This window comes from Rhinopithecus bieti, unplaced genomic scaffold (genome assembly GCF_001698545.2).
Source record: "Rhinopithecus bieti isolate Rb0 unplaced genomic scaffold, ASM169854v2 scaffold_33121, whole genome shotgun sequence".
Lineage (NCBI taxonomy): Eukaryota > Metazoa > Chordata > Mammalia > Primates > Cercopithecidae > Rhinopithecus > Rhinopithecus bieti.
Window position 1 is genome coordinate 346,679 of NW_016814090.1, and position 14,120 is coordinate 360,798.

General features: G+C 39.9%; 1 protein-coding gene across 2 annotated transcripts in view; it reads right to left on the reverse strand.

Annotated features, from left to right (window-relative positions):
- Window positions 1–150: 150 nt before the first annotated feature.
- WDR48 (WD repeat domain 48) overlaps window positions 151–14,120 on the reverse strand; it is a 40,416-nt gene continuing 26,446 nt past the window's right edge. Inside the window, exons 8-15 of one of the 2 annotated variants that reach the window (XM_017849643.1) lie at window positions 12,456–12,530; window positions 11,433–11,535; window positions 10,189–10,286; window positions 5,760–5,867; window positions 5,284–5,380; window positions 4,725–4,820; window positions 1,793–1,898; window positions 151–790 (exon numbers count right to left, since the gene is read on the reverse strand). In XM_017849643.1, the coding sequence (XP_017705132.1) occupies window positions 652–790; window positions 1,793–1,898; window positions 4,725–4,820; window positions 5,284–5,380; window positions 5,760–5,867; window positions 10,189–10,286; window positions 11,433–11,535; window positions 12,456–12,530 (822 nt within the window). In that variant the 3' untranslated portion in view covers window positions 151–651. The remainder of the gene's footprint in view (window positions 791–1,792; window positions 1,899–4,724; window positions 4,821–5,283; window positions 5,381–5,759; window positions 5,868–10,188; window positions 10,287–11,432; window positions 11,536–12,455; window positions 12,531–14,120) is intronic. The other variant, XM_017849642.1, reaches the window with a different exon arrangement.

Consider the following 14,120-nt stretch of genomic DNA (forward strand, 5'->3'; position numbering starts at 1 on the left):
ATCTATCAAAATTTAAAATGTGCATACCCTTGGATCCAGCAATTCCACTTCTAGGAATTTATCCTAAAAAGTACACAAAGATATATGTACAAGGATGTTCACTGCAGCACTGTTTGTAATAGAAAACATTGGAAACAACCTAAATGTCCATTAATAGGGGACTGATTAAATAAATTATGGTACACTTATACAGTAGAATCTTAACACAGTCATTAAAAAGGAATGATTCGCATGTACAGACATGAAAAGATGTCCAGGATACATTTTTTTAGGTGAAAAAAAGTTGCAGAACAGTATGTATAAGAGATTTTGTGCAAAACAAAATGAACTGTAGACACATCTATGTACACAAATATATGCTTGTATAGAAAGAAAAAAGTACTGAAGGCTATGCATTAATTTATTATGCATGGGAGGAAGGATAGGGAGTGAATGGGCAAGAATGAATGCTTGGGGAAGAGATGAGGGCTTCATTCATTTATTATTTTATTGAATAAACATATATATAAAAACCAACAAAGCTAGATATATAAATAATTATCAGTACTACTTCTGCAACTTTGGAACTGCAAGGAAGCAGATGGGGATTCCACTTCGGAGTCTAGCTTTTAGTAAGGTTTAAGATTATACTGTCTAAAGCAGTTCTTAATTTCATGAGTTGCAAAAAAATAAAATAGCCAAGTGGGAGTGGAGGATACTTACATCCACAGTGATGTCAATTACCCATTGTGGCACTGTCTCATTAAGAAGCATCGACTCAGTCTCACCCCCAGAATCTCGGCAGAGCAGCCTAAACACAAGCCATCAAGTAGTAAGTAACCCAACAAGCACAGACGTCAAAATCACTGTCAACAAATATTAGAGGAAGGAACCCTCATGGTTTTCATGTAGGCTAACCCCCACTTGACAGCTGAGGAAATAAAGTACAGCCTGGAAGAGTGACTCACTCAGCTAAAAAGGACAGCAGGCCCTAAAACTCAGGCCCCCAGATTCCAAGGCCAGGCATACACTATAGCTGCTATAGCATCACCAAGGAGTCCTTGGGTGATGATAGGAAACCTGGGTGCAAGCAAAGCACTCAGTAAATGTCCCCAGCTAGTGCCACAGTGCATGGCAGAGACTTTCACATGCAGTAGAAGTTAGAATATTTCTGGTAACCACTCAGGAAACTATCAGAAAGAAAGATAATCCTGCATTCAAGAATAAGACAAGCATGTCTTATTCTTTCTTTCTTCTGGCAACTATAGACTAGTAAGCTCTCCCCCTGGCTCTACCAGGACCTTGCTGGCAACCTGGAGGTGAACCAGTCCAGCCCTTCCCTGAAGGGCCCCACACGTAACTGTCTGGCACCCCAGGCAATGTCAGTGTCAGCCTCAACAGTTCCCAGGAGCAGCCCAGCTCATCTTGGCTAGACCAGCCTAAGGAAAGTAATGTACTCTGAAGCTCTTCTGTGGGCAGGGAATTCTAGTGGTATCATCTGTTGCTTGACCCTTGCAGTCACACGGGCAAAGTGAAGAAAAGTGAAAATTTCCTACAGAAACCAATAGAGAAGCTGCTTCGAGGCAAAGTATTCTACCTCATTCTAACAGTAGAGGTTCTCCTCCCAATTAGAATGTGGTCTAACAGCAGCAGACATTTCACTATCTCATGGACATGGGATGCTTCCAATCCTTGGCATCCCTAGAATTTAATAATAAACTATTTCTAGTATCAAAATATTGAGTTTGAGTCGACACTTCTTAGCAAATGGGATACCTTCTCAGGCAGAACCTCTAGTCTTTCTTACCCATACCTGAACAGTGTGCGACCTCCAGCTTCACCAAAGATCACAGGTGTGTGGGGGGGCACTTGAAAATATCCATTTCCCTTCTGCACGCGGTTCTCCTGCTCCCCATTTACTAGGAAAAGATGCAGGTGGTGGTAATATCAGAGTTAGTGCTAAAAACAGATTCTAAACATTTTACTCCCATAAGCTTCAAACATTGCAAGATCAAATGTCCTCTAAGTCCACCAGAGTTAGAAATAAAGGTTAAAAACAAAAGTTAAATTTCTGAAAATAAGAAACACAGCAACTTGTGGTATATTTCGTGGAAAAAATGACTGTATTTTCAAGGATTTTAATAAAAGAGGAGATTAATGTTTGAGATTCAGAACAAAAACATAACCAGCTACTTCAGCCACAAGGAAGTCTAGGACAGCCTGTATATAAATGATGATCTAGGGTTTTTTTTTTTTTTTTTTGTAGAACACCAAGCTCAGAAAAATTTCTTGAGGAAAAAAAATTACATTTAATGGCAGCCATGACTAATGACAGAAGCATTTGTGAAAAAATCCTCAAGGAGTCCACAATTTTGCTTTTATTGTTCTCTGCAGATTTCCTTTCCATTGTTGTTTTTTCTTTGAGACAGGGTCTCATTCTGTTGCCCAGGCTGGAGTGCAGTGGCGTGATCACAGCTCATTGCAGCCTCAACCTCTCCTGGCTCAAGTGATCCTCCCACCTCAGTCTCCTGAGTAGCTGGAACTATAGGAACACACCACCACAGCCGGCTAATTGTTTACATTTCTTGTAGGGACAGGGTCTTGCTATATTGCCCAGCATGGTTTCAAACTCCTGGGTTCAAGGCTGCTTGGCAGAGCAGCCTAAACATAAGCCATCAAGTAGCAAGTAACCCAACAAGCACAGATGTCAAAATCACTGTCAACAAATATTAGAGGCCTCCCAAAGCACTGGGATTACAGGTGTGAGGCCACCACGCCTAGCTACATTCTGCTTTCTTTATAAACTTTTGACCCAGCACAGGTGACACCAACTCAAGTGGCCAATTCATTCATTACACTTTCCTCATTAAACTGGAAGCATCTGACCCCCTGAAATCCTACTGCATTTGTGGAACCTCTCTCCTAGCACCCAACTCTTCTATCTCAGAGTGCTTTCCATAAGTAACTCTGCCATACCAGAACATCAGCTCCTGAAGGACAGGGACCATACCCATGTGTCTTTAGTACCCCCACCTGAAACTTGGTAAGAGCTTCTGAATAGTAGAGCTGCTCACCATCTGAACAACTCCAGAGTGTCCACTGAGTATATGCTGCAGGTGCTGTGGTCTGAGCTCTGGATGAGGAGGTGGCCATGCCCTGCCCTGCCTTCCCCGTGCAGTCTGATGTTAAGGATGACGTGGTTTCTGGTGATGTCTTCCTTATACTCCTCACCCAAAGCCTAGATCCAAAGGGTGCATGACTATACCACTGTTTTGATAACTTAATCCTTATTGCTTATTTGGGTAGCTGAAAGTATCCCATCTAACTGGAAATGATCTGCCCACAGCAGATCACTTAACACAGCTGTTAAGCTGCAGAGCCCACCCCAGAACCTAGCTTTCTTGACCCTCTGTGGAAAGATTTTTCCATCAGTTTCTCTGACTCAAAGTCCATGGTACAATTCCGACAGGGATCAAAGTGTGTTAGGTGATGTAAAAGAAAAGCTACCATGGGTGGGACAACAGCACCCTCTCTCTGACAGGAACATCAGAAGACTGGTTTTCAAGGAAGCATGTCATCCTCATGTGAGAGATTTAAATTCCACATATCATTATGGGTGAATGTGACAGCCAGAACAAAGTCCCTGGCAGGAGGTACTCGCCATTGTTGCTCACTCCTGGTGGCCAGCAGAGAATCTTCAGAGGAGTGAGTAAGCCTCAGTTGATGGGACTCAATGATTCCTCAACCAGCCGTAGGTTTCACATGAGGATGTGAAATTCTAAGTTCTTGTTTCCCCTTCCTTTGATCAAACTGAGTCAAATGCATATATTCCAAACATGTTCTCCTCTGCTGCTCAGAGGACTTTACTGCCACTGCCTATGGCACACACACCTTTCAGATGTCCTCAATGACATTAATTCTTTTTTTTTTTTTTTTTTTTTTTTTAGGCGGAGTCTCGCTCTGTCGCCCAGATTGGAGTGCAGTGGCGCAATCTCGGCTCACTGCAAGCTCTGCCTCCCAGGTTCACGCCATTCTCCTGCCTCAGCCTCCCGAGTAGCTGGGACTACAGGCGCCCGCCACCTCGCCCGGCTAGTTTTTTGTATTTTAGTAGAGACGGGGTTTCACCATGTTAGCCAGGATGGTCTCGATCTCCTGACCTCGTGATCCGCCCGTCTCGGCCTCCCAAAGTGCTGGGATTACAGGCTTGAGCCACCGCGCCCGGCCGACATTAATTCTTTACACATGCTTGAGCATATGCCCTGTCACTTCTGAGATGGAATTTGACTTTTTTTTGAAACAGAGTCAAAATCAGGTAGGCCATGAGACTAGCAAATACCAACATTTCAGCCCAACATGAAGAGTGACTATGCAATGACAAACCTGGCTTTCTGATGCAGCTACCTACCTAGCTTTGGAGGTTAATCCAAAAGATCACAGGTATCTTGAAGAATATTTTGGAAATAAGTCTGTTAAGGTGCCTCATTTTAAGACAAAAGTCATCTGAATATAAATATAGGGTATTTTATTTATCTTGAGCAGTCTCACTAAAAGCCACATCATAAGGTGGTCTGCTCTTTTGGAATCTCAGTCTCAGTTAAGACGGGATGGATGTTCCTGCTTTGAGATGTGGAAGGGTGGACAATAAATTGAGCACACCACAAATATTTTAGCAAACAGTTTAAGTAAGTACCTTTTAAGTAAGTACCTCTAACTTTTTATGCAACTATCTGAATATAAAAACTAACCATGGTTTACTTCATTTTCCTCTTCATCCATTGGATTCACATGTGTTCTAGGCCAATATTCCAGGAGTGCTTGGAGTAAAAGTCCTCCTAAATTCACTGCCAAGAAGTTAATTAAAAAGAGATAAAATGGAAAAGAGAGTTAATTGGCTTTAACCTAAAAGAGAATAAAATTCTAAGTTTGTACATTTTCTGATGTTAAATTCTTAACCCAATGCCAATGATGTCTAAAATCAAGACTGTAGTCATTTTGCCAATTCTGCTAAAATTTTATCTTAGAACGTTTAAAGCAATGATCATATGGAGCAAAGAGATATTCTACATGGTTGCTCAGATATAGCTATTATTTAAAACAAAATGAGAATCAGATTCTTTAAAGGGCTATTTCCATATGAAGTTACTAAAATGATTTGTATACATCAGGTATTTGTACATACCACATTTTAGGACATAGTCAACAAAATATAGAGAACTTTTACAAAATAAATACTTAGCAAAAAAACAGCTCATATTCGTCTTCTCTTTAGAAGGGAGGAAAAAAATGAAGGACACTTAAACTCACATTTTGGATCTGACCCATCAGGGCTGCTGAAACCAGCATCTTTTGCAGAAACCCAGGCAGCAAAACAGTCACTTTCATCCAAAGTAATAGTTAACATCTATCAAAAGAAAAAACTTAGTGGCATTCTATTTGAATATATTCTCCAAATAAGTCTCTAAACCTTCGTTTGTTTGTACTATTTGATTAAAGTGCTAAGTCATAAATTCAGGAACCAAAATGTGTTTTATGTGATTCAATGCAACTACACAATTTAGTTTCCTGGGATACCAAAGGCATTCTGTAACTTTTTAATTTTTTAAAAAAATTTTTTGTTTGTTTGTTTCCTTTTTTATTCTGTTTTGCATTTTGTAAGTTTTAACACAGATTTTTTTTTCTTTCACGCTTAAAAACACAGGACTCTGTAACTAAAATAATTATGAGCTATAATGAAAATCTTCAATTATCCCAAATTATACAAGTATCAACTGCTAACTTACCCCTGTTTTTAAGTCTACTGAGAACCAATTTGGCACATACACCATTTTAAATCTTTTCTTAATTTCATCTTCAAAATCCACTTTGCCCAGATCTTCAACTTTACATGCCTATACATCAAAAGAAAGTATAATGATCAATATTAAGTGGTGAATTCACTTGATTCTGACTTTGCTATTCAAAATTTTACACATTTTCACGTTTTAACAGTCTAAAATACATTTCAAAAAGAATGTGGTCCTTTTTTTAAATAATCTGCTGCTATAAAATTTTAAATTAAAAAAGCACAAAATATTATTTGGGAAGAAACTGTAATTTAATTGTGCTGATACTGATATAATATACCACCTCATCTTAACAGCAACATGGCTCTTTCGAGGGTCCCAGTTGTCGGCCATCTTCTCAAAGGCGGACTGTTTATTTTCCCACATCCCATTGTTCCTTGATGCTACATGGAGACCATTACTCCATCATCTCCATGTAAAAACTTACTTCTCTGAGGCCCATGTCATTTAGCAGCAGTAAACTGTACACCTTTCCTTCACTGCCATCTAGCAACCTGCCACTCTCCCCTCATTTACTGGAGACTTGAGCCCTGGGCTCACTGTCTCACAGTCCATCTCAATTAAATCTCTCTTCTACCTTTGACCTTGCCACCTTCCCCATTACCCTCAGCACGTGATTCTGACTTCTTTTTCTTAAAACAAAGAAAAGCCTTGACAGAATCCCCTTAACTTTCTCTATCATTCTCCCTGGTGCAAGGAAAACGGTATCCCTTCTGACTGTGCTCCAGTCCCCCTCACCTCTTGCTTCTTGGGATGACCTTGTATTGTCATCTACCCATGAATGTCTCTACTGGCTTCTCCCCAGGAGCAATGAAATATACTCAAATTTCTTATATCTGAAAAATACCCAAATACCCAAACAAAACCAAACAAAATCAAAAGCTTCCTCTGGCCCTCTGACTCCTACCTCTTCTCCAGCTTCTGCCTCTTCCTGCCTACCCCTCCAATCAAATTTCTTCAAAGATTATCCAGTCAAATTTTCTGTTTCTTCACCTTCAAATCACTACTCAACGCACTCTATCTGGCTTTTGCCCTTAAGACTCTAACCAGAGGCCACCCTCTTTATTTAAATCCATGTGCATGTTACAGTCACATCTTAAATCAACTCACAGCAGGTTAATGCCACTAACCACAAGCTCCTTCCTGAAATACTCAATTTGTTCTTGAGCTGCCATTGGCTCTTGGTTTTCTTACTCCCCACAACTTTTAAAATCATATACTATTGTGGCTTCCTCTTTTCCCAACATCCCTGAAAAACTGATGACTTAGTTTCTTCTGAGTCTACATATGTCCCTTGGAAACTCTGACATTTCCTATGACATCAACTGTAATCCACAAGCTGATGACTGCTGAGCCTTTTACTCCAGCTCAGTTCTTTAACTGTGCTTGAGACTGTACAGCTGTCTGCCCAACATACATCTCTATTCTGATATCCCACAGAAACTCAAATTCAACATCTTTCTCAGCATATCCTTTTCTCCTGATAACCCGTTTTTCATCTTGCATTCCCTACATCACTTCTATTCAACAAACTGTCCAATCAAGAAACCTGGGACTCATTCTTGCTTCTTCCTTTCCTCATACTCCTTTCATTAAAGTATCACTCCTGTGGCCAGGCACGGTGGCTCACACCTGTAATCTCAGCACTTTGGAAGGCCAAAGCGGGTGGATCATGAGGTCAGGAGATTAAGACCATCCTGGCCAACATGGTGAAACCCTGTCTCTACTAAAAATACAAAAATTAGCCTGATGTGGTGGTGCATGCCTGTAGTCCCAGCTACTCAGGAGGCTGAGGCAGGAGAATTGCTCCAACCAGGGAGTCGGAGGTTGCAGTGAGCCAAGATCGCACCACTGCACTCCAGCCTGGGCAACAGAGTGAGACTCCGTATCAAAAAAAAAAAAAAAAAAAAAAAAAGTTATCACTCTTGTTCACAGGCCTAAATATTTTCCTATTCTATTTTTTCCATCTCCCTTGTTCCCACCCTAGTCTAGACAAATATCACCTTTCACCTGTATTACTGCAACAGCCTCCTATTATGTACCAGACACTGTGCTTCTCAACATCACCAATAATAGGCACCCTCGACATTTTAGGAATGAAGAAACCATTTTAGAGATGTTCCCTAGCATATTCCCTAGGTCACTTGGTGAGTACTTGGCAGAGCCAAGGTTAGAATGCAGTTCTGTCCAACCCACAAGCCAATGTTCCTAAAAAACTCCTGACTGTCCCACACTGTTCAGCCATGTCTATTACACCAGATCATTTGATATCAAAACTTCAAGGTCTGGATATGGGAAGCTGCTAGGTACACAGAAATGCCTATCATGATGTGTGCTAGCCCCATCTAAGTAGAAGGACCTCCCATTCAGACAGCAGGACTCAACTCAGGCCTCAGTTAACCAGACCAAGAGTGGGCAACAGACCCATATACAGAAAACCTGATAGGTCAACTCTCAAAAGAGTAGCTGGCCTGATCAGATTCTCTTGGGTATTCTGGAGATAATTACGTCCTGGGCAGCATGAGGTGAAGTCTAGCCACAGGACAGAGTTAGGGACACATTTGTGGTACAGTATCAAAGTGAAGAGTCAAGAATTCCTGCTGCTCAGTTCCTCAGGGCTGTTCTGGATCCTCCCAGTCCCCCAAGGGAACTCTCTCTGAAATCAACATGAGTTTCTACCCCGACCCCCAACAGGCATCTCTCTATTGTAAAGAAAAAGTAATCAGATTTTTGAAGCTTGCTGCAACTAAACTTTCTACTCAAAGAACTAAAGCCTCTCATAATTAAAGCCTCAAATAACTGTTTCATAACGGACTTCCCACATAGATGTCCCACCGGGAGGAAAACCAGTAGTCAAGTCAAGGTTTCTGTTCAGAGACAGTCCCTTTTTCCTAACAAGAAACTTGCCTGTCTTATTCTTTAGATCATTAAGTAGGTGAATCTCTTTTCTTTATAACCAGGAGCTTAACCAAAATACCAGCTCTTTTCAATTCTTCCTTTATAATATGCTCAACATCCGTTTCGCCCTTTATTTTTATTTATTTATTTATTTAACCTTTCCTATGGTGCTCATGTCTCTTCCTTTAGATCTCTAATCATGATGTCTTCCAGCTTTTAGTCTCCCATTACATACACTAACTACTACTGCTCTCAACATGAGATTTTCCTGCTCTAAAATTATCTAAGGTTCTTCTGGGAGTACAAAAGAAAGGCCAACTTTGGATCCTGCAGCTTAAGACTCTTTGGGAAATAACCTATATGTCATTTTTCAACCTTACACCCCCTATTACCTCCTTATATTTACTCTGGTCTCCAAATAAACAAAACTGCTCACCTTGCCCCAAATAAGCACATACCACCCTTCTTCTGTGCCTCTGCCATTCATTTCCTTTTCCTGAAATGCTCTTCCTCCTACCCCCATTATCCATCTACTAGAAACCTTTAAGTCCTTGTTCAAGTGATTTCTCCACCACAAAGCTCTCCTGACTTCCCTCATCCATAAGCTATCCTGAAATCTGTTCCTTATCTATAAGGTTTTCCCATTCCACTTGTCCCTCCTACCAAAGGGGATCAAAGTAAAGACTTTTTCATCATTTATGACCCTTAAGCATGGTTCTTTGCACATGATAGTCATTCAATCTAAGAAATATCTGTTGAACAAATGAACAAGTATACCAACACTAAAAAAACTGGTCAGAATGATAAAAATAGACTAACTTTTTAATCTGCTTACAAACACTTCAGTGCTATCTGGAATGTGATTGAATAGCTTCATGCATTTCAACTGTCCCACAGGGAGTTATTGTAACACGACCCAGAGTTGTAACTAATGCTCATAGTGATGTCTATAAATCCTAAGAAACAGCCAACCTTATTTTGTGCACTCCAGTGTGTCTCGTCTAGGGTGATTTTACACCATTCTTCCTCCCTCCAAACATCTGGCAACATGTGGAGACACCTGTGGTTGCCACACCTCGGGGGAGGGAGGGGTATTACTGGCAACTAGTGGATAGAGGCTAGAGAGGTTCTAAACATCCTACAATGCATGGAATAGCCCCTACCTGCCCCTCCCCCCACCAAATAATTATCTGGCTTAAGATGTCAATAGTGACAAGGATGAGACTTTTAAGGTAAGGCAGCATATAAGATTGTCTGCAATACACTAACCAGAGAAAATGATTCCATTTAAACAGTTTATTTACTTAAAAAGATGAACTATGACCTTATCTGATATTCACATAAGAAAGTATACCCCACCCCATAAAGTATTACTGCAATTACATCTTATCTTAGCACATACAAAAAATAAAAAATAAAGGGAGTACACAATCTAACAACCTATATTTAACCCAAAAAAGATACTCACCTTCAATACGTCCCAATATGCCACATTATTATTGGTATCTTTGGTTAATATATGTCTCTTATCATTAAGAATGTGGCACTGAATAATACTAGCACCTCCTAATGGGAAAAAAAAAAAAGACCACACAATTGGTAAAACAATCCTCCTACATTTAAATTCACAGTGTGGTAACAATTGTTAACTAGTATGTAACAGGAACACAAACTGTACTAGCTACCAGAAAGGAAAAGGCAAACCAAAAGACTATATGATTATATCTAAAGCAATTCAAGGGCCATAAATTATTTATGTCCATTTATAAACATTCAAAGAAAAACTGTCTGATTTTAATAATACATTATGGATTAAAGGATTCTTCATGTCAAGGGGGTACTAGTGGAAAATTGTTGAAAGACAACAGCTTTATCCACTGGGAAAAGTCAAAATGATGACAGGAAGTCTCTGCATTAGTCTCATTTTGCAATAACTTTTGCTTCCCATCTTTTGCTTCCTGAATGAATATTCTAAAGGTTTAACAGCATGAACAAATGAATGTGCCACACAAAATTCTAATCCCAAACTCTGACATTAAACATACGCTGCTTTTTTGCCATAATCAGCTGCAGCATGTAGAATTTGAGGATCACATCTGTCCTTTTCTGCCTCATACCTAAGTACAATATTAAATCCTATATATTTTACAAAGTGGCTACTGGTTTTATCATGACTATTCTCATGTTAGGCAAATAAACTGACTCAAAAAAGTCCACTTTAAAAGTCACTAACAGCATTTTTTAAAATAACTTTTTCTGGCTGGGCGTGGTGGCTCACGCCCATAATCCCAATACTTTGGGAGGCTGAGGCAGGCAGATCATTTGAGGTCAGGAGTTCGAGACCAGCCTGGCCAACAAGATGAAACCCCATCTCTACTAAAAATATACAAAGTAGCTGGGCGTGGTGGCTCACACCTGTAATCGCAACTGCCTGGGAGGATGAGGCAAGATAATGGCTTGAACCCAGGAGGCAGGGGTTGTAGTGAGCCAAGATCCCGTCACTGCAGTCCAGCCTGGGCGACAGAGCAAGACTCCTTCTCAAAAACAAAACAAAACAAAAAACCTCTTTTCTTATATTAAAATAAACCAATGTATTATCTTTTGTTTACATCAGAATTATATTTAAAGCAAGGTCACTGTCTTCATTTTTGTCAATTTCTAAGTAACCACTGCTAACTTCAATAAAGGGTACAGTACCTTCCATTTTCTTACCTTTAATAACCTGGTCAGGTTGTGTACAAAGAGGTGTTATAGGATTTGTACAGTCATTGTCATAATCTCCAGAGGCTCTAAAATTATGAATTCCCTTCAAAGTCTAAAATAACAAAATGTATTACTGGATCATTTTACGCTCTACAAGCTTTGCCAGCCTGTTTAAAGTGGCAAGAAAAATAAAGTCAAAAAACAAATAAGAAAACCCCAACAACCACTACATCAACCGAAAAATATCTGATCACAATACAATTATCTATCATCGTTTAAAAAGAAACAAATATTAAGAAGGGAATATTGTCTTTGGGAGAGAAAACTATGCACGAAAGGAGGAGTACTCTTCCAGGTAAAATTATGTTGGTCATAAATTGGCATGATGAAATTAACACAAGATAAACAACATTTAAAAATAAGTACACAGAAAGAACACTTGACCTGCATGTCAACAGGAATAAATGCAAACACTTTCTCTTTTGTTACCTACAGATAGTGTGGTAAGCAAGAAAACTTAAGTCTTTTAATTAAGATTTACAAATTAACAGTGAGCTTTGGATGACTTCTGTTTATCCTCTATTTCTATCCCTGTTCTTCATGCTATGAGGAAAAAGAAAACTAATTTGAAAACACAATTTTCTGCTTTCTCTTATGTTTAAACAAATTTGAATCCTGGTGAGTTTCCCTGCCTTGTTGGTACTTGGGCTGCCTATCTTCAAATGTAGCTTCATGAGGTCAGAGGATGTACTAAGACTTACTGGTTTTATCAGGGAACTGTGTCTATTCTAAGGACATGGAACAAGTATCTTGGCTCCGGACAAAGAAGTCAGAATAGTCATTTTGATTATTATCTTAATTTTAGTATGATCTTTAGGATTCTACCTGCATTCACAGGGCTTTCAGGTTTTTGCCCCTGCCCAAAAGCATGCTAGAGTTAGGGCCACACTGAGCATTTGCAACCAGTGTCTACAGGTCTGTGATGACAAAATACATGTTTATAAACCTTTGCCAGGTTAATGGCTCACTTACCCATTTATTTACTGTAGACTTAGTTGTTGCAACCCAAATTGCAGGAGGAGGATCAGCTGATCTATCAAGCTCCATCTGAAAACAAAGCACAAAAATATTGCTTTGTGGAATGTCAACTCTTCTGAACCGCCAGGACTAGATACGTTATTAATATCAACTCCTTCATTCAACAACTGTGTGTGACTATACCTGGACATGTGTGAAAACTAAGGATGTACAGAAAATGAGTCTTTTCTTTGCTAAATAAATTCACAGCCCTATAAAAGTGTAATGAGTAATTTCTCACCTAAAACAGTGGCCAATAATTTTAAGTGTGGTCAATTTGAGGGACTTGAATGGATACAGTCAAAAGGATGACTTTCCATAATTTTTTCTTTTGTTACTCCAGTTTTATGTTCTTTTTTTTAATAACAAGGAAATAAATTTCTTTTACTTTGAAAATGTCTGAAGTAAAAAACATCCTAACAACATAGTAAAAGTGAAAATAACCCTTGCCTAAGGACGGGACGCCTGGGAATAGCTTACTGTCTATTCTTCTGTATGTAAAACACGGCACATATAAGATTATGTTTATGTGCATGTATATATTACACAAGTGGAATCACTCTACATTCATCCACTATTCTTCCCACATCAGGAAACTGCAGGTTTGCAGTGGTGGGGACAGGGCAGGACTCCTAGCTAGCAACAATCCTCCTCAGTTAAGATGATATTCCTCGTAACATACAATTATGTTTGTGCCAAATTCTTTCAGTCTTTTCCCCACAGCCAAGATCCTGGCAAGAGATCCAGGCAGCCATAGAACTCATAATGCAGAGTGTTTCTCCTCCAAGCTTGTCTCCCCATCAGCCTACTGCCTGCACACATGTTGTATATGTATGATTATTAATTCAGCTCTCTTTGCTTCTCTAAAGAATTACTGGTTTGGTCCACTAGGATATGCCATCTATTTTAAAGAACTGTACTTGGCCAGTTTTGTCTGAGCTCTTAGACTGCAGACATCCTCCTAACCTTCACATTTGACCTCCATTCCTCTTTTCAGCCCTTCCTCCTACACAGCGGACTGAGGTTTCAGATGTCACTTAGTTTCGCAGAGAATGGGTATCTGCAGTTCTGTTTCTCATTTTCTTTTTAGGTGATTTCTGAGAAAAGGGAGTAGTAGTATTTTTCTGCCTTCATTTTAAAATTTGGAAACTTCCGGCTGGGTGTGGTGGCTCATGCCTGTAATCCCAGCACTTTGGGAGGCCAAGGCGGGCGGATCATGAGGTCAGGAGATGGAGACCATCCTGGCTAACATAGTGAAACCCCACCTCTACTGGAAAAAAAAAAAAAAAAGCAAAAACAAAAAACCAAAAAAATTAGCTGGGCGTGGTGGCGGGCGCCTGGCAGGAGAATGGCCTGAACCCGGGAGGCAGAGCCTGCAGTGAGCCGAGATTGTGCCACTGTACTCCAGCCTGGGTGACAGAGCAAGGCTCTGTCTCAAAAAAAAAAAAAAAAAAAAAAATTGGAAACTTCCTCACAGTTGTTTTAATGTGAAATTCTGGGACTATCGGTGAGGTTGAACATGTCGACCGGCCATTTCTCAGTCTAGGCTTCACTTCCAGCAGGTGTCCATATGGATGGCGTCCAAAGACTTCCTCAAGAACCCTTTGACCCACATGACAG